Raw genomic sequence first — 20,286 nt, forward strand, 5'->3', positions numbered from 1 at the left:
GTGCAAGGACAGGTGGTAAAGTCGCTTTTTCGTCAGTGTCATAATGGCTAACGGTCGCCAACTGAGGCGGCTAGGTCTACTGGACAGACCCAGAAGGAAAACACGGCCATAGAAGCTAACTCGACTTTATCGAAGAGAATCTTGCAAGTCTGAAAATGCAGTTTTGTTGCTATCATCTTTATAACCTCTTTCTTCGTCTGTTCTCTTTTGGAAGACCGGACAAACGACCGGATCAATATTACACATGAAGACCAATTTCTTGATGACTGTTCAGTTCTTAACAAATCCAACTGCTAAAGATGCGTTGCAACATATTAAGAGCTAACGTATATGGCTGTGTCTTCCTCCTGGCCGATCTAGTAGACTTAGCTACCTCGTTTAGTGACACCCGATGAAAAAGTCACTTTACGACCCAATCCTTGCTTTTACCACCATCACAGGCCTGTCTTCGCTTAAGGACCGGGTTGGCGTTCTCAATGGGTTAGGCTCAGGTTGAAGAGACGGCCTTTGTGACGTTCTCCAAAGAGATGGAAAAAAGAAGGTTTGTGTAGTTACTCACAAGTAAGGAATGCACGGGGGTTCGACCTCACCAAGGGCAGCCCGATAAGCTCGGAAGGAAGACGAGCTGTCAATCAGAGTACAATACTCCGCTAAGCCCTAGGGAAAAAAAAGAAGAAGAAAAGTTTAGACGGTCCTTGAGTTACAAGTATCTGTTCAGCGACCACTTGAAGTTAGCACTTGGCCGGGCCTCAGCCAAAGTCTTCTCCTCGGTCACAAGGGCCGATTTCCATGAATGTTATTTTTGTAAGATGCCCAGAGTGGGAGGGACAAAGCGGGCAGCCGTACAAAATGTTCTTAAATGACAGAAAAATAGACTTCCAATTATTGTTACTTTGGTGCTCTTAACTTTGGGTATGGCGAGGTGGGCTAGCTTGGAAGAACTGGAGTGTGGCATCATCAAACTCTTTATTATACACTCTCTCTCACACACACACACACAAACACACAGAGATGGAGAGAGAGAGAAAGAGAGAGGGGGGAGAGTGAGAGAGAGATGGAGAGAGGGAAAAAGTGTGTGTGTGCAAGGAGAAATATGGATATGAAATACAGGTAGCCCTTGACTTCATTTAGCGACCGTTCAAAGTCACAACGGCACTCAAAACAGTAACTTATGTCTGTTTTTCGCACAACCGCTGCAGCATCCCAAAATTCAAAATTCAGACGCTTGGCAAACTGACTCGTATTTATGACGGTCGCAGCGTCCCGGGGTCACGTGTTGTTCCCCTTTTGCGACCTTCTGACAGCGGGGAAGCCAGATTCATTTAAGCCAGCTCCTAACTTAACAACCTGCAGCGATTCCCTTTACAACGGTGGCGAGGAAAGGTCACAAAGTGGGGCAAAATTCCCTTTGCGAAGGTCTCGCTCGGCGACAGAAAATTTTGGGCCGGGTTGCGGTCGTAAGCCGAGGGACACACACACACACACACACACACACAAAAAGCGAAAGCAACCCACCTCGGAGGTCTGTTTCTGCCACTCGAGACGCCGAATGGGGGCCGAATCCAGCGCGGAGAGGATGGCCAGGTAGGAATTGAAATTGTTGAGTTTCCGTAAGTGCTGCGGCGAAAAGGGAGAACGGTGTGCAATTGCCTTCTCTTCCTGACCTTGCTTGTCTGGGGCAGCCCCCTTCCCTCCCTCGGCCACCCCCAGCCGGAACTTTACCTTCATGATTTTGATAAATTTCAGCAACAGCCTCTCTCTATCTTGAGACTTTTCCTGCTGCATGATTATCGAACGGACCCTGCGGATTTAGAAAAAGATTTGCAAAATTGACCGGACGTCTTAAATTTCTTACACCGGGCGAAACGGAGTCCAGCTTTTTTTAAAAAAACAATCAATCAATCAATTAATCAATCATTTGCCAGGCTGCCCTGGCCAGTTAGTCCTAGCTGCAGCCTGGACAGGAGAGATGATTCGTTTCGATCTTCATCTCTCAAAGCCTGTCCTTATTCCTCCTGGTCAGATGTTTCAGAACAAAGTTTATTTTATTTCTTTGTTTGTCTATTTGTCTATCCCACCTTTATTACTTTTTACAAGTAACTCCTCCTATTTTCCCCGCAACAACAATCCTGCGAGGTGGGTTGGGCTGAGAGAGAGAGAGAGACAGAGAGACAGAGAGCGCAACTGGCTCAAGGTTACACAACTGGCTTTCGTGGCTAAGGCGGGACTAGAACTCACAATCTCCTAGTAATTGGCCCAAAGTCACCCAGTGGACTTTGGTGGCTAAGGCGGGACTAGAACTCACAGTCTCCTAGTGATTAGCCCAAAATCACCTAGGTGGCTTTCACAGCTGTGGGGAAACACACCTTGTTCTCTCTTACCAGTAAGACATATTATTAAAGTGCTCGGTGAACTGCGTCAAGTTGGGACTTTTCTCCTCGTTCTGTTCCTTTGCCCAGAGTAAAACTTCAGGGATCTGAAAAGAATGAAGAGGACATAGAAAAGATAGGTAGCTCTTCCATTACTGCAATATCAACTCCTGAGCTATATTCTATATTCTATATTCTATATTCTATATTCTATATTCTATATTCTATATTCTATATTCTATATTCTATATTCTATATTCTATATTCTATATTCTATATTCTATATTCTATATTCTATTCTACTCTATTCTTCCATTCCATATTCTACTCTACTCTACTCTACTCTACTCTACTCTAGTCTACTCTACTCTACTCTATTCTATTCTATTCTTCCATTCCATTCCATTCCATTCCATTCCATTCCATTCCATTCCATTCCATTCCATTCCATTCCATTCCATTCCATACCATACCATACCCTACTCTACTCTACTCTACTCTACTCTACTCTACTCTACTCTACTCTACTCTACTCTACGACTTCTGAGTCCTGCCCACAACCAGGATGGCACCACCGGGCAACGGTAGGTCATCTGAACAGGGAGTTATGCAGAGATACAATGGGCACACGGAGAGAGGGCACCTCTGTGTGGTTGTTTGGGCAGGAAGAACCGGAAATGATTTGAGAGACCAGCTACTCCTATGACTGGAAAGGAAACATGCTGAAGATACGGGCACTGTGCAGAGATGCAACGGGCACCCTCCTTGGACTTGATTAGGGCCTTTAAAAAAAAAAAAACCACACACAACGAGAACGCCTAGAATTATGAGTTAGGGATGGTGGAGATTATACGCCAGTGGTTAACTTCCACGTGTCGTTTTCGTACCTCAATCTTATAAAACAACTCAGCGTCGAGGAGTGTGAGCTGTTCTGAAATTTCGTGGCTGTGAAAATCGTGGAGGGTGCCGGGCCTGGAAAAGAGAAACAATGAGAAAAAGAAACAGATTTATTGAGAAGCATATATATATATATATATATACATATACATATACATATACATACATACATACATACATACACACACACACACACACACACACACACACACATATATATATATATATATATATGTGTGTGTGTGTGTGTGTGTGTGTGTGTGTATGTATGTATGTATGTATGTATAAATATTCACCCTTCAAAAGGAGAAAATAAAACCCCAAACAAACACGAAATGACACGCTGAACGTGACATTCAACATCCTGGTTATCTCATCTATTTGACTGCAGAAATAATTGAAGAAATGATGAATTTCTGTCATTGGCTGAGCAACGTTACTATGTGTGTGGCATCCAATTTTACAAGCCTTTTTTTTTTTTTTTTGGCCAGGGCTGTTAAGCGAATGACTGCAGTTTGCACTGTCATTACGCAAATCCAGCTTCTGCCCCTTGTTGCTTCTTGGAAGCTGGTTGGGAATCTCACCAAGGGCAGTCACAGGGCCCCGGGATGCTACAACTGCCTTAAATACGTGCTGGTTGCCAAGGACTAGAATTCCGTTCACGTAACTGTGGCGATGCTGTCATCAACCACTTTCTTCAATGCCCTTGTAAGTTTGAACAGTCACTTAAACGTATGGTGGTAAGTTGAAGGCTGCCTGTATGAAAATCAGCAAGTCTTGAGAAAAAGGAACGGCGATTAATGTTGGCAAAAAAAAAAAAAGAGGTATTTGGAATCAGCAGTTCTGAGCATCGAGTTCTCAGCACCCTCCCACACACTGATGACGTTACCTAGTAGGCTCATGAAATGTCTACAAGAAAAGCACCAAGCTCAGAGAGCACCCAGGACCCCCAAACTCCTCACTGAATATGGACCGCAGCTTCCTTAGTAAAGTTTCTGGTTCCCCCGCCCCCACCCACCCCCACCCCCTATGATTCTGCCCCGTGGAGCTGGCCGCCCATCTGACCTCGCCGCCACCCATCGGGCTGCCAAAGGCTTGATGGAGTTGGTGTAACGCAGCATTTTCCTCTGATCGACTTTGTCCAGGATATTTTTGCGCAAGACCCGGGCGAGGCTGAGCTCTCCGTTGCAAACCAAGCGAAAGACCAGTTCCATCAGCAGCTTCAGGATCTCCTCGGTCAGTTCTACCAAACTGGGAAAGAAAGCGATCCGGTGAAGCCTACACTTCAGATCCACCAAGGAGCAGCTCAGAAGACGCCTCTGTGGATCCCCAAGGTGAGACTCAGTTGTGGGGGGGGGGGCGGCCCTGAGAAGCTTTCTCTGAACTTACAGGAGATTTTCAACATCTTTGTCCTCGTGATCTTAAACTAGATCTTCAATGGGCTAGTCCTCATGATTATAGGAGGAAATTTCGACAGCCCAAGCAGCTGCATCTACGGAAGGTTCAGATCCACTACAAGACACCTAAAAAGTTGTAGATCATATACTGTGCCCCAAAGCGGAGCTTGATTGGGCTCCTGAGAACTTTTCACTGATCTTAAACTAGATCTTCAATGGGCTAGTCCTCATGATTATGGGAGGAAATTTTGACAGCCCAAGCAGCTGCATCTACGGAAGGTTCAGATCCATTAGAAGACATCTAACAAGTCACAGATCATATACTACGTTTATTTTATAGGTGGTGAAGTTTAATACAAGAACGCATTTAGCATATTGATTATTTGGTGACCTAGAACCCATGTCTGGTTCTAGCTTGTTCTTCTTCTGTAGATCAAATCTAAGCCCCCCCCCGCCCAAAAAACCAAAAACACACATATTTAACAGTTTCCCCTTACCACAGTTCGTCCACCACTCGGACCAGGACGAAAAACGTATTCTTGCTGACTCGTTTCTTATTGTTGTCTGGACAGTGACAGAACTTCTCATACGTTGGAGGGCGAGTTAAAGAAGTTACAACAGGCAGTGACAAGAACCAGCCAACTTTGCCGGTCTTGGAAGGATCAAATTCCTGGGTGGGGATCTCCAAAGTTGTCGGCTATGCCGGCAAGTGAGAAAAACAGTTTAGAACAGGTGGCGACCTTAAAGACGTACGGATTTCAACTCCCAGAATTCTGCAGTCAGCAGGCAAGCCGGGGAATTCTGGGAGCTGAAGACCACAAGCCTTGAAAATTGCCAAGATTGGACACGCTGGTTCAGAAGACAACGACAAACCTGTTCTGTATTAATTTGGTCTGGTCTGGTCTGGTCTCAAGAGAGGCTGCAACAGTAGTAAGGGGTTGGATTATTCTGGTACCGAGAAAGGAAACCGATGCGCAAGTGTGGATTAGGACTTTACTTCTTGTTGTTTACAGCTTGGAAGATGGGTCTAGTGCTGATCTTGGACAATGTACGTGTAGGTTATCACCTAACAAGACAATATCCAGCACCGCGCACTTCTCAAGATCCTGGGGTGGGAAAAGTCACACACACACACACCCCGTTTTGTCTATCCCCCTTCGCCAAAAGGATATCGATATTGTAGTTTTTTTATGAGCTCTTCCGGGGAAATGAACGTTCGGTAAGTTGTCAAGAAGGCTTCGCAGTAAAGCACCAAGTCTGGACGAGGGAGGAAGAAAAAAGGAAAAAGAAATAAATAGAAATTCATCTGTCTTCTGATCAAGCAGGGGTCTTCCCGGCCTGGGGGCGGGGTGGGTGGGGTTTGGGGTCATCATCGCTTCCACCCAGGATGAATTTCTAAGCATTCGTGACCCTAACGGGCCAGGAGCAGCCAGAGCAGCAAACACAACTCAACAAAATAGCCACCTGGGAAGCCTTGATTAGAAAGCCCAGTTGACCAGACCGTAATATAGCTCAGGGTGGATGTTTTGTTGATTGATTTATTTTACCGATCGTTATTTAGAAGCCATCTTTCTCCCTCCCTCCCTGGGTGGCATGCAAAAAAAATACATTGAAAACTTAAAACACTGAGCCAGATTGGGCTTGTGGTTAAGGTAGCAGTCTAGAAACTAGGAGATCGCGAGTTCTAGTCCCGCCTCAGGCACGGAAGGTGGCTGGGTGACTAGGAGATGGTGAGTTCTAGTCTGGCCTTAGGCACGAAAGGTGGCTGGGCGACTTGGGGCCAATCCCCAGGAGACGGTGAGTTCTAGTCTGGCCATAGGGATGAAAGCCAGCTGGGTGACTTTTGGCCAATCACCAGGAGACGGTGAGTTCTAGTCCCACCTTAGGCCTGAAAGCCAGCTGGGTAAATTTGGGCCAATCACCAAGAGATGGTGAGTTCTAGTCTGGCCTTAGGCGTGAAAGCCAGCTGGGTGACTTTGAGCAACTTTTCAAGGATCTCCTTCCAAAATCCTTCCTGTGTTCTCACACTAGTTGTGAAGGTGGGCGAGCCCACGTTCCCGCCTACCTTTTACCGTCCCCTCCACTGTGGCCGTCTCCGTCGCGTGCACCAGGAGGATGTCACCTGAGCCCCCACGGACATCTGGACCGTCATCACCCTGCAGTGGAAGAGAATTCCCCCCGCCAAAAAAAAACCTCGCTAAGAGATGATGCACCGATTTCCTTTGGATGCCGTCGTTGTGCGTTTCCTGAACAGATCTGCAAACTGCCCGGCATCCATCTTCTCCTCCCGTTGTGCAAATGCAGGGAATGCAGGTTGAATGTGGCACAAACCCCCGGCAGTTTTGTTGTATGGACCTACCTTGGCTTGGCTTCGAACTAAGAAAGGCCAAGCTCCCCAAATATCCGAATAGGGGCTGTGAAAGAAATCCTTTGAGGGACTGAGAAGTAGGGAAGAACAGAGTTGGAAAGGGACCTTGGAGGTCTTCTAGTCCAACCCCCTGCTCAAGTAGGAGACCAGTCCAAAATGGCTGTCTCATCTCTTCTTGAGGAGGCGAGCATTTCCACTGATTGTTCTCACTGTCAGGAAGTTTCTCCTTAATTCCAGGTTGCTTCTCTCCTTGATTAGTTTCCAACTGTTGCTTCTTGTCCTGCTTTCGGGTGCTTTGGAGAATAGCTTGACTCCCTCTTCTTTGGTGCAACCCCTGAGAGATTGGAAGACTGCTCCCATCTCCCCACTAGCCCTTCTCTTTATCACACTAGACACCGCAATAGCAACAGCACTTGTCTACCGCTTCACAGTGCTTTACAGCCCTCCCTAAGCGGTTTACAGAGTCAGCCTCGCGCCCCCAACAATCGGGGGTCCTCATTTTACCCACCTACGAAGGATGGAAGGCTGAGTCAAGCTTGAGCCGGTCAGGATCGAACTCCTGGCTGCGGGCAGAGTTAGCCTGCAATGCTGCATTGAACCGCTGGGCTAGCAGGATATATACCTCGTTCCTTTAACTAATTCATTGTACAGTTGAGCCTCCAGTCCCCTCATCATCTTTATTGCTCTTCTCTGCAATTTCTCAGCATCTTTTTTTTTTTTTGTATGCGGTGACCCAAACTGGATGCAGTATTTTTCCAGGTGTAGCCTTACCAGTCTAGTGATCTGGATGTTATCCCTCTGTTGATGCAGCCCGGGACTGCATCAAACAGAGAAAGAAATTAATCTAGCCTAGTTCCAGAGCACAATCGGAAAGCAACCCGAAAGGAGACAACATCACAACTTACTTCCTGTTTCAAGGTCAGCCTGGACATGATTTCGGTGTGGTTAACGAGGGACAATTCGTCAACTTCCTCCTCCATCCCAGGGTTCTCCAAAGAGTCCAGTGACTTTTGTGGCCTGGAGGTGTAAGACAAAAGTGGATGCACTGCACTGAAGGAAGGTTTCTAGTCCGCGTGGTGTTTGGAAGAAATTGGAGATCGTTCAAAGGTTAACCAACTCGGCTAACAACTGTCTCGCTTAGCGACACGAGTTTGGGGCCCCAGTCATTGGCCGTGAGTCATCAGCTGTCTGTATTAAGCCTCACCTTTCGTTCTCGTGGTTTTCCTTCCCTGGGGCCCCACTCAGAGAGGCTGATTCTTTTGTGTGATCATCCTTAATTATTGGAGATTCCTGGGGGGGGGAGAAAAAAAGTCGGAGACAGAACGAAGACTTGCATCATAGGCCAGACACAAATAGTCCTCCAGTTACAAGGGTTCATTTAGAGACTGTTCAAAGTGACAAAGGCCCTGGGGAAAAGGTGGCCTTGAAAGCCACGGATGAATCCCATTTTCTATTTGCTAAGAAACCCGTTGGCTTTTTCGATTCTGGCTCCCTCCCTCCCTCCCTGCCCGCCAATCCAAACCAACCAAATTCTTCTACAGAGACTTTAAAATTAAAATAAAAAATATGTACATTTACTAGGCTGGAAACATGCAGTGCGATAGTCAGAGGGGAAGTCAAAAACCCGCAGAGGAGGATAGGAAAGTCCTTAGCCGCGGTTGTTAAAAGGAAAAAAAAAACAAAATAAAATAAAATATATGATTTTTCTGATTCTGGATAGAATTTTAAATTCAGTTTGGCACGAGCCGCCCCTAAAAATGTCAGCATTATGCCAGAAAACAGGGGAGCCTCATGGAGTCCAGGTGTGATTGCAAGAGAATATTTATAGCTCAGGCTGAACTGTGAGGGTCCTTGGTTGTTTCCGTGCAGACGTTTCATGACCCAACTAGGTAATATTATCAGTACTAGAAGGGGGGGGAGGAGGAGGAGGAGGAGGAGGACTGTGGGGTCCTTGGTGCTCTCTGAGCTTGGTGGTTTTCTTGCAGATGTTTCATGACCCAACTAGGTAACATCATCAGTGCTAGAAGGGAGGGGGGTTTGTGAGGAGGAGGAGGATTGTGGGGTCCTTGGTGCTCTCTGAGCTTGGTGGTTTTCTTGCAGATGTTTCATGACCCAACTAGGTAACATCATCAGTGCTAGAAGGAAGTGGGGTTTGTGGAGAGGAGGAGGAGGAGGAGGAGGAGGAGGACTGTGGGGTCCTTGGTGCTCTCTGAGCTTGGTGGTTTTAATGCAGACATTTCATGACCCAGGTAACATTATCAGTGCTAGAAAGGAATGGGGTTTGCAAGGAGGAGGAGGAGGAGGAGGAGGAGGAGGAGGAGGAGGAGGAGGAGGAGGAGGAGGAGGAGGAGGAGGAGGAAGGGAGAAGAAAAATGCTGGGGAGTCCTTGGGGCTCTCTGAGCTGGGTGGTTTTCTTGCAGACATTTCATGACCCAACTAGGTAATGTCATCCGTGCTAGAAAATAAACGGGATTTGTGAGGAGGAGGAGGAGGAGGAGGAGGAAGAGGGGAGGAGGAAGAGGAGGAGGACGACTGTGGGGTCCTTGGTGCTCTTTGAGCTTGGTGGTTTTCTTGCAGACGTTTCATGACCCAACTAGGGAACATCCTCAGTGCTAGCGCGTGTTTGTACACAAGAGTCACGACTTCCCTGGTACTCCTTTCCAGCAGGCATCCCAAGCCATTGCCGATGTTCCTCCTGGTTTTACTTACTCCTTCAGAGTAGGAAGGGAGAAGCTCCCCATTGCTTTGACCCGAGGAATACAGATTGACGTATTCACCCTCCCCTGCCGCCGGGCCAACGTTGTCACTCTACAGAGACAGGAGGGAAGGGAGGCAAAGGGGTGACCCCACTTGGCAGGAGGAACACAGCACCCTCAGCAAAGCACGATGGGACAGCCCAAGGCAGGCTCCAGCTATTCGGAGACGGCAGACCTGGGCGGCATTGCCACGGGATGAAAATCGACCTTCCCATTTTTATTTTTAAGTGGTAACAGTTGTTCCCCGCACAATTCTGAGACAACTCCCAAGGGGGTGTTTAGCACAGTTTCCTAAAAACCAAAAGAGGTAACTCTTAATATTAATAGAGCCAGTTTGGTCTGTTTGTTAAGGCACCAGGCTAGAAAGCTGGAGATGGTGAGTTCTAGTTCTGCTTTAGCCATGAAAGCCAGCTGGGTGACTCTGGGCCAATCACCAGGAGACGGTGAGTTCTAGTCCCGCCTTAGGCACGAAAGCCAGCTGGGTGACTTTGGACCAATCACCAGGAGACGGTGAGGTCTAGTCCTGCCTTAGGCATGAAAGCCAGCTGGGTGACTCTGGGCCAATCACCAGGAGACGGTGAGTTCTAGTCCAGCCTTAGGCAGGAAAGCCGGCTGGGTGACTCTGGGCCAATCACCAGGAGACGGTGAGTTCTAGTCCAGCCTTAGGCAGGAAAGCCGGCTGGGTGACTCTGGGCCAATCACCAGGAGACGGTGAGTTCTAGTCCGGCCTTAGCCATGAAAGGCAGCTGGGTGACTTAATTTAACAACTGCAGTGATTTACTTAATGACAGCGGCAAGGGCCGTCATAAAATGGGGCAAAGCTCACTTCAGACAAATGTCTCGCTTAGCAACGGAAAGTTTGGGCTCAACTGTGGTCGTACGTTGAGGACAACCTTTGCTCGGTCTCCCAACTGCCCGCAGAAAGCTAAGCCAGCTAAAAGTGGGCCGCCCTCCCCACGGCTCCCCCCCCCACTGGGGTTCTCACCAAAGACTTCTGGAGAGATTCGGTGAGAGAAAGCGAGACAGAAACAGTCTTGTTTATGCTGCTGTCTTGAGAAGAGGAAGAGGAGGAAGAGGAGGAGGAGGAAGAGCAAGAAGATGGCCGCTCCATGGTGCCGAGGGGCTGGCCAGACGTGGCTGGCGCTGCCGCCGGGTCGGAGTTCGGAGCCTGGTGTGCAGGTGGAAAAGTCTGAGGAGAGGAGGAAGTGGCCGAGGTCGACGAAAGAATGGGAGGGATGACGGGGACTTGGCCACGAGGCAGGAAGTCTTGGGAGAAAGACCTGAAGACCGATTTGTACTGGGAAGACGGGAACGAGGTGGATGAAGCGGAAGGGGGAACGGCGCCAAGTCAACGAGAAAGGATAGAGTTGGGGCGGGGAGGGAGGAGATGAGCGGGAGAAGAGGAGGGGAGGAGAGGAGAGGAGAGGAGAGAAAAAGACAGAGAAAAGAAAAGAAATTAGAACAATGTACACAGTAGCGCCACGCCTCAGTGGTTAAGGACACTCAGCTTGTCCGTTGGAAAAGGGGACAAGACCTGAGTGCCTCACGACAGGGCGAGCTCCCGTCCCTCGCTCCAGCTCCTGCCCACCTAAGCAGCTCGAAAAGCATGCAGCTGCGAGTAGATAAATAGGTACCACTTCGGTGAGGAAGTAACAAAGGCGTTCCGCGGGCCTTTGGCCTATAGCCAGGCCGGCCACATGAGCACGGAAATTATCTTCGGACTTAACAACTGCAGCCATTCGCCTAACAACGGTGGCCAAAAAAATGAAGGGGAAAAAAATGTTGTAAAATGGCCATAAGGTGGGGCAAAACTCACTTAACGGCTTGCTTAGCAACCAAAGCCTTGGTGGAGCAGTGGGCTAATGCCTCCTCAAGTAACACCAGCTGCCTGCAATCATTGCAGGTTCGAGTCCCACCAGGCTCAAGGTTGAATCAGCCTTCCATCCTTGCGAGGTAGGTAAAATGAGGACCCAGATTGTTGGGGGGCAATAAGCTGACTTTGTAAAAATGCCGCTGGGGGGGGGGCTAATAAGCAGGCATATACATAGAATGAAGGCTACTGCTAAGCACATTGGTTTGTGCTTCTTAGATTGTAAGCCGCCCTGAGTCTTCGGAGAAGGGTGGGATATAAATGGGATAAAAAAAATAAAAATCTTGGGCTCCCTTGTGGTCGTAAGTCGAGAATTATCTGCAATCTAGGAAACTCCCCCCCCAAATAAGGCCCTGATGCCTCTTTTCTAGAGCGTTTCCCCTCTTTCCCGGTGTGAAACCAGCCAGGGTTTCAGCCAACTCTGCAATTGATTAAATATATTTAATCTCAGCATCCTTTTGAGCATCTGAGCCCTTTCCACCTCGCTCAACTTTGCTAAGAATTCCGAGGCCAAAGCGATGCAGAGAACCGAGTTGAGATTCTTCCTTGGCAGGAAAAAGCTGGCCTTAAAGACAGAACATCTAGATTAAGGAACGACAAAAACTTAAAAGGGGCCTTTGGCAAACGGGGGCCCATCTGCAAGTGGCGGGAGGCCAGGGAACTGCTATTTATCCTGAGGCTTACGAAATCGGACCTTCCCATTTCCTCCGTTTCCCCCCCCCCCTTTGGCTCTTGAGCTGGGCAATGTCTGGAAAATGCGCTGGGATTTTTATTTTATTTTTTTTAAATGCATATGCTGGGCCCAGGGCCAGCCGCGATGCAAAAAAAAACACAACGGCTTGCAAAGGCCCTTGACATCGGGTGAAAAGTCTCCGCAGAGGCCCGGCCCTGCTCTTCACCCTGGAAGGAAGTTTTCTCTGGGGATAGCCCCAAACAAAGAACAAGGCCAAGTCCGTGTCGGAGAATCGCCAGTCTTGACAGCTCCCTTGGAAGCGAGCGGACGCCCGCTTTCCGCCCCCACACTGATGGCACGCCTGCTCTGCTCCTTGAGTCAGAGAGGGGAGACGTCAGCCGCTGAACCGGGGCAGACAACCGGCTGTGCATCCCGCAAGGGGGAGGGGGGGGCGCTTTAGAAAAGGAGCGTGTTCTTTTTCTAACGTCGTCGTTCTGCAGAAGCCGCGCCGCGCTGTTTCCACGATTCGCCACGGGGCTCTGGTGCTACGCCATGCACAATCCACCTGTCCTAATCCCGCACACCCAAGACTGAAGTAGTTGGAATCGTGGAGCTCACCGGCCTCTGCCTTACCACCTGCTTTCACGTTTGAAGGAGAACATCTAGCACTGATGATGTTACCTAGTTGGGTCATGAAATGTCTGCATGGAAACATTTGAGGGATTCAACTCTCGGGCTACCAGAGAAGTCTACGTACAGGCTGTAAAAGAGGAAGAGTTACTAAGCTCCTCCTCCTCCTCTTCCTCCTCCTCCTCCTCCTCTTCTCCACAAACCCTACTCCCTCCTAGCACTGATGATGTTACCTAGTTGGGTCATGAAACATCTGCAAGAAAACAACCAAGCTCAGAGAGCACCAAGGATCCTGCAGTCCTCCTCCTCCTCCTCCTCCTCCTCCTCCTCCTCCTCCTCCTCCTCCCCACAACCCTATTCTCTTCTAGCACTGAAGACACTACCTAGTTGGGTCATGAAATGTCTGCAAGAAGCTCCACCAAGCTCAAAGAGCACCAAGGACCCCGCAGTCCTCCTCCGCCTCTTCCTCCCCGCTTCTCCTTCTCCTCCACTCCAGGCAGCCCACTCCCTCCTAACCCTGAAGATGTTCCCCAGTTGGGTCATGAGATGCCTGCAAGGAAACCACCCCGCTCGGAGAGGCACCCCAGAGTTCCAACAACCCAGAGCCACAAATGTTCTCTTGTATTGTGGGGAGGGGGCGGTGGTATAAGTAGCTGCACGAAGCTACTTATGGTGATTCGCCTTCTTTCGTGAACGAATAAATAAATAGATGTATATATATTTTTTTTAAAAAAAAATAAAGAGCGAAAGGAAGCAAGCTGCGAAAGGAAAGGTTTCCGTTAGTAACTCACCGAGTGCGCGGGAAAGGAACTATTCTGCTGGAGGAAGGAGTTAGAGACGGACACGCTCAGAGCCTGGCCCGGGCAGACCTCCTCGGAGGCCAGGGGGCCCTTAGATGGCTGGACACAGTAGGAGACAGAAGAGAAGGGAGCAGCGAAAGAAGCCTGTGGGAAGGAGAGAAAGAAGAGGGGAGAGGAAGAAAGACGAAAGGAAGAAGGACAACCTGCATGGGTGAGAGATAAACCCAGCGCCTGCTTTTTTTGGGGGGGAGGGGGTTGGACTAGAGGACCTCTAAGGTGCCCTCCAAGCCTACGACGCTGGGTTCTTTTTCTATCCAAAGACAGGCAAGCCTTTCGATGTACCACAGTTCATTTAGTAGTGGCCGTGAATGACAAGGTTGGGAGGGACCTCAGTGGTCTTCTAGTCCAGCCCCCTGCTCAAGCAGGGGTCCTTGATCGACAGCCGTTCGTTTAGTGACTGTTCCGAGTTACGATGGCGCTGGTGGGGGGGGGGGGAAAGGGACTTGTGACCGTTTCTCGCGGCATCCCCAGGGTCACGTGATCCAAATTCTCTGACTCGTTAACTTATGACGGATGCGGCGTCCCGTTTTGCGACCTTCCGACAAGCCAAGTCGAGGGGGGGAGACCGATTCGTTTTATACAACCGTGTGGCTGACTTTTAACAACTGCAGCGATTCCCTTAAATAGCCGTGGCAAGAGAGGTCGTAAAAGAGGGGAAGACCATCTGGCTTAGCCAGAGAAACGCTGGGGACAACGTTGGTTCGTAAGTCAAGGGCTACCTGTACATTCGACAGTCGGAAACCAGCAAACTCAGGCAAAGAGGCAGATTGCCGAATATTTGCTTTCTGGAAAAAACGTGGCGAGAGATGAAAGGGGAATGGCTAAGGATCTGACTTTCTTTTCCGGGGGGGGGGGAAAGAGGGGGGGGGAAATGACTGAAATCAGAAAAAGAAACAACAAAAAAAACACCCCAATGGAATAAAAGAGAAAAGGAAGCGGGGGAAGTTGCAGGCAGTCCTTAGAAGGCGAGAAAAGAAACAGAGGAACAAAAATGCTTATTGTAGGAGCGCATCGCTGGGGAAACTGAGTCACAGAATTACACACACACACACACAACCCGGGTAATTACATCCTGGTGCTTGTCGCCATCCAAAGCTTGCTTGTTTTGTATTAGAGAAGTCAAGCCTGACTTCTCCAGGTTCAGAAGTATTTCAAGGATCTGTGAACTGTTGGTTCTCCCTGGCCTTCAGGATCCTTTGGTGTTCCCATCTGAATCGCAAATGGGTTTAATCTCCGCTTGCAGCTTCCCTCCGGAAGTTATGGAGGTTTTCAAGAAGAGACTGGACAGCCCTCGGTCCATAATGGCCTTTTGCTTGGATTGGACTAGAAGACCTTGAAGGCCCCTTCCAACCCTATTATTCTACGTTCTATGTCAGTTATGGAGGTGGAACCTGGAAGAAGGCACCAGCTGTGTGGATGGACTACAAACATTCAACCAAGGTGGAACAGAAACCATAAGTAGGACTTACCAGTTGTCTCTGTTTGGGGGGCAGAGCTGGAGGGGGGGCCAAATCCTGGCCAGAGTCTGCACTGCTGAAGGAGTCGTTGAAGCCATAGACCTCCATCAGATGCTTGTTCTTCTGCTGGTAGATGTGTTCGTTCTGCGGGGTTTGGTAGAACATGGAAGGCTGAGGTTCAGAGTAGTCTTCTACAAACTGCATGTAGGCCAACACTGGAAGAGAGAATGGACATGTGGAGGTGACCTTCTTGGTGGGATGCTCAGAGAAAGCACCTCCCCCTCTTCCGGTCTCCTGTTAGGGTGGATGGATTCAGAGAGGCACAGAAGACAGATGTGAAATTAAGAAGAAAATTTCTAAGGTTGAAGCATATTTCAAACTCTGAAGATCTTCTAGTCCAGTGGTTTTCAACCTTCTCTTCACCACGGACCCCCCCCCCTTTAAATATCTTTGGGGGCCATGGACCAGGGCTACGGATCCCCAAGACTTCATAACATTTCCTCAAGCCTTCACGGACCCCCTACGTGGACCACAGATGGAGAACCACTGTCCTAGACCAAGTCAAGTCCAAAACCACTAGTGAGTTCCTGGAAGCTTAACGCTCAGGCCAATCAGCCATCAACAGGCAGACAGAGATAAACAACTTCTAGACACCCTTTAAAAGAGACAGTCAAAGGAAACAAAAAGATCGAAGTCTCTTATCAGCAATCAACATCCAGATGAGGAGAGATGAAGACCGAGGTTAACGTTGGGCCAACAATCAAGAAGTAAGCCATACGCCAGTCAAGGGACTATCGGCTCAGATAAAGAAGCTAACAATAAACAGCCTAATCAAGGAACAAACCAAGATTGCTCCCACCAACACTGTTTATATACAACAGAGACCAAAGCACCCACTCCTTTCTGTTAGCTAGTCAGGTCGTGAAACGTCTGCAAAAGGAAACAACCAGATTCAGAGAACGCCACCACTCCGAGCTACAAATATCCTCTTCCATTGGTAGAGAGTGGTTGGGGGTCTTCCTTTGCATGAAGCCCAAATCAAACAAAGTGCCAAAGTAATCTAATAACAATAAACACGAATCAAATGCAAGTTAGCCCAATGTAAATCTCCCTCCGTTGCTCAACTCTAAGCCCAGAAGATAAAAATTCTCATCCGGACTTCTAAAAAGAGATTCACACATTTTCCTGTTTCTCTTTCTTTCTTTCTTTCTTTCTTTCTTTCTTTCTTTCTTTCTTTCTTTCCTTCCTTCCTTCCTTCCTTCCTCCTTTCTTTCCTTCCTTCCTTCCTTCCTTCCTTCCTTCCTTCTTTCTTTTTCTTTCTTTCTTTCTTTCTTTCTTTCTTTCTTTCTTTCTTTCTTTCTTTCTTTCTTTCTTTCTTCCTTCCTTCCTTCCTTCCTTCCTTCCTTCCTTCCTTCCTTCCTTCCTTTCTTTCTTGTGATTATCCACAAAGTGCTGAGCAAGCATCTAAACAAATCAGGATGAAGTGAGAGTTCGTCGTGTGATTAAACCAGCAGCTAAGCAGGGAGGGGAGAAGCAAATTTGGGAACTGAACGACACTAAACCAACGTTTTGTTTTTTAAACGTCCTTGGTAATCATGCAGTCTTCACGTTTTTTTTGAGAGGGAAATTCTTTAAAAGCCAACCGTTGGTTTTGCGCCTGTCCACGTTAAGATAATCACTCAGATCTTGGTGAATCGTGCATTAGTTTAATTTTGCAGAGGTGGGGAAGTTCCCCTGTTGTGGTTTGGAGACATGCAACAGGCAGGAAGTTTGGGACTTTGAAAAACTTGCTGGCCGATGGTGGAAAGTAGAAGAGAAATGCAGCGTGGTGAGATATCTAAGTTTAGTAGGGACTGGAAACTCCTTATAGCTTTTTTTCGTATCGAACAAAAATAAAAATGAAATTTTGAGGAGAAACAATAGCCATGCACGTGCGGGGGAACCTTTACCTTTTTTTTAATAAAGTTACGTCTTAAAGAAAAAGAATCAAGGGAGCACTTACTGTGTTTGTTTTTCTTCTCCGGCAGCGGTGGGGGTTCCTCGGATTCTCTGGGCACGTTGGGACTGGAGAAATCAGCCAGGAATTCAACAGGGGGCGCTGTCTTTCCAGGCTGATAGGGCAGGACAGCCGCGAAAGGGGTGAACACCCAGGGCAACAGCGGCGGGACGCTTAAGTCCTCCTCGGAAATGTTGTCGTATTGCGAAGGGTGCCTCTCCAGGAGGACTCGACAACCCGAGGGATCAAAAGCAGAAGCCGCCGTTCCTCTCCTTTTCTTCTCCGGGAGAGCTGGCGGGATCTCACGCAGATCCGGCGCAGCAGTTGAGGAGATAGAATTCTCCGGAAGCTGGAAAGATTGTCCAAGGAATGGAGAGGCAGATTCCCGCAGGCCCTCCGGCAAAGGACTGAGCAAGCCAAGTCCCGGCTGGGGGATCTGGTCCGTGTTTGAGAGATCCTGCTGCAAGAACTCATAATCGGGATCGTAATGATCTGCAGGAAAGAGAGAGAGGGGGGGAAAATGATACAATGAACAGAACCGCAGAGCTGGAAACCCAGAACTTTATTTAGTGTGGAGGGAAGGGGTTTACTGATGCAGAGGAGAGGGCCACGTTTACTTCTGGTGGTTTGGAAACCATATTTGTGTAGAGTTTGGGCGGTGTAGCTTGCATGAAGGAGTGGTGGAACCTAGGGGTGGCGTCAAAAAGAGGAATCAGCCTAGAATCCTTTAGTAGTCACAAGTGAGCTAACTTCCCTTGAATTCTGTGGATCCTTATCTAACTCTAAGCAGGTGCTGTGATTCTTGGGCACAGACCGTTGGGCAATCCATCAATTTAACCAGACCTTCACACGTGGACCCGGTCTTTCAGATGCCCGTCGGTGGCTGAGCAGAGACACCCCAACTCTTTACCTAACGTTTCACAGCTTGTGTTGTGCGAGCACTGCCCGCTGTCGCAATCCAACGAGGACAGTTGTTCATCCGATTTGCTCAACTTCCCCATGCTGCTGTATGGCGAGAGGCGAGGAGATTCCCCTCCGTAGGACTGGCTGCCCCCCGACAGCCTCCGCTGGGGGTAGCAATCGTTTTCAAAATCCTGCAGGTCGGAAGGTACAGTCAACCTCTTTAAGCAACTGATCTTGGAATTAAAACAGGGTGGATATTCGACTCTCTTCGACCTTCTCTTTAGGAATGGGGCAACGAAGAGGTCCATTTTCAACATCTGAACCCAGAAAGGAAGTGGTTATTTTGGAATTACGGGCGGTTGGAGGTGACCTTAAATTTGTACATATCTCCAAGTTTGGCTCCTGAATTCCGTACAGGTAGTCCTTGACGTACAACCACAATTGGGCTCAAATTTTCTGCTGCTAAGCAAGACGGTTGATAAGTGAGTTTTGCCCCATTTGGCCACAGTTGTTAAGTTAGACACACGGTTGTTAAGTCCGTATGGCTTCCCCATCATAAATACAAGTCAGTCAACAAGCCTCTGAATTTTGATGACGTGACCACGGGGATGCTGCAATGGTCGTTAAGCGTGGAAAAACTTTCATAAGTCCCTTTTTCGCAGAGCCGTTGCAACTTGGAACAGTCACTAAATGAATTGCAAGTCAAGGATTGCCTGTACTAAGGAGAGGGATCTTAAATGGACACACCGTCCTATCCCCCCGATAGCTCCTTGGCGGATACAGCTGGCAATTTAATAATAATAATAATAATTTTATTTATATACTGCCCTTCTCCCGAAGGACTCAGGGCGGTGAATTTACCTGTTTGTTGATTCCAATGGGTAAACTGGAGCCACTGGTTGTTCGGCTCATGGGGGCCACGATAGCCACACGCGTAGGAGATGGGGCCGACTGACGTTTTTTGGGGGGCAAGGCTGGTGGAAGGCTGAATAAGACGAAGAAAAACTTAAAACAGAGACAGAACGCTGGCCGGGGAATCGGTTACAATTACACGCACATAATCGACTTACAACCACATTTCTGTCGCTAATCGAGGCAGGTTGTTAAGTGGGTTTGTTCCCCCAATTTACAACCTTTCATAGCGCAGGGGTTAGGAGAATCCCTCCAGTTGTTACGTTAGTAACGCGGTGGTTAAGTGGATTTGGCTTCCCAATTGGCTGAATCACGTGACCCCGGGACATGGCAACCGAGCTAAGTACATGCCAGTTGCCAAGCCTCCCAGTGTTGTTCCCGTGGTGGTGGAGAGGCGGCTGCAACGGTGGTAAGCGTGAAAAATGGGCATCAGTCCCTTTTTTTTTCCAGTGGCGGTGCAACTTCGTCTCCAAACCAACGGCAGTAAGCTAAGGACTGTGTAAGGGCGGGATTTGCCTTTATACCTGCTTTCGGGGACCCGGATGCAAGGAAGGGGGGGCTTCGGTGGGGCAATCTCTTCGTCGGGGGCATCTGGCAACACGTCTGCACTCGGCGCCATCCCGGCCGTCTTGTTGAGAATCTCCATCTCACGATCCGTCAAGGGAAGCTCCAGCTGGCTGGATGGAGAGGGGAGAAGCGTGGGTCAGAAACACCGAGGAGGCTGCATCAACACAGTTGACCCACTGCAGAGAGAGAGACAGAGACAGAGACACAGAGAGAGAGAGAGAGAGAGAGAGAGAGAGAGAGAGAGAGAGAGAGAGAGAGAGAGAGAGGGAGAGAGAGAGAGAGAGAGAGAGACAGAGAGAGACAGAGACAGAGACAGAGAAAGGTACTCACCTGTCTGCTGTAGAAACAGGTAAGGTGGGCTTGACTGGGCTGGTGGGAGATGGGTGTTCCTGCTTCTCAATTGTGAGTTTCACCAGCTCCTGATTAGCAACAAAACACACACACAAATTATACATTTTTTTGCATTCATCTTATTGCCCGAAAAACACCCTCATTTCTCTTTCTCTTTCTCTTTCTCTCTCTCTCTCTCTCTCTCTCTCTCTCTCTCTCTCTCTCTCCTTCATAACTCATTTATTTATTCCCTATTTAAACAACAGCCCACTCCAAAAGCAGCTAAGGGAAGATTTAGGAA

At 48.5% G+C, this 20,286-nt stretch overlaps 2 protein-coding genes across 2 annotated transcripts in view; one reads left to right on the forward strand and one right to left on the reverse strand.

The window, feature by feature from the left end:
- NTNG2 (netrin G2) overlaps positions 1 to 20,286 on the forward strand; it is a 226,933-nt gene that overhangs the window by 147,979 nt on the left and 58,668 nt on the right.
- RAPGEF1 (Rap guanine nucleotide exchange factor 1) overlaps positions 1 to 20,286 on the reverse strand; it is a 36,890-nt gene that overhangs the window by 1,308 nt on the left and 15,296 nt on the right. The window contains exons 5-24 of the mRNA XM_083375230.1: positions 19,986 to 20,074; positions 19,613 to 19,765; positions 19,038 to 19,161; positions 18,184 to 18,367; positions 17,280 to 17,765; positions 15,290 to 15,492; positions 13,752 to 13,904; positions 10,773 to 11,084; positions 9,741 to 9,839; positions 8,236 to 8,321; positions 7,937 to 8,048; positions 6,729 to 6,819; positions 5,829 to 5,920; positions 5,161 to 5,246; positions 4,332 to 4,517; positions 3,257 to 3,341; positions 2,382 to 2,476; positions 1,723 to 1,801; positions 1,516 to 1,617; positions 560 to 657 (exon numbers count right to left, since the gene is read on the reverse strand). Coding sequence (XP_083231356.1) covers positions 560 to 657; positions 1,516 to 1,617; positions 1,723 to 1,801; positions 2,382 to 2,476; positions 3,257 to 3,341; positions 4,332 to 4,517; positions 5,161 to 5,246; positions 5,829 to 5,920; positions 6,729 to 6,819; positions 7,937 to 8,048; positions 8,236 to 8,321; positions 9,741 to 9,839; positions 10,773 to 11,084; positions 13,752 to 13,904; positions 15,290 to 15,492; positions 17,280 to 17,765; positions 18,184 to 18,367; positions 19,038 to 19,161; positions 19,613 to 19,765; positions 19,986 to 20,074 — 2,915 coding nt within the window. The remainder of the gene's footprint in view (positions 1 to 559; positions 658 to 1,515; positions 1,618 to 1,722; positions 1,802 to 2,381; positions 2,477 to 3,256; positions 3,342 to 4,331; positions 4,518 to 5,160; positions 5,247 to 5,828; positions 5,921 to 6,728; positions 6,820 to 7,936; positions 8,049 to 8,235; positions 8,322 to 9,740; positions 9,840 to 10,772; positions 11,085 to 13,751; positions 13,905 to 15,289; positions 15,493 to 17,279; positions 17,766 to 18,183; positions 18,368 to 19,037; positions 19,162 to 19,612; positions 19,766 to 19,985; positions 20,075 to 20,286) is intronic.

This window comes from Vipera ursinii (genome assembly GCF_947247035.1).
Source record: "Vipera ursinii genome assembly, chromosome: 16".
Classification (NCBI taxonomy): domain Eukaryota; kingdom Metazoa; phylum Chordata; class Lepidosauria; order Squamata; family Viperidae; genus Vipera; species Vipera ursinii.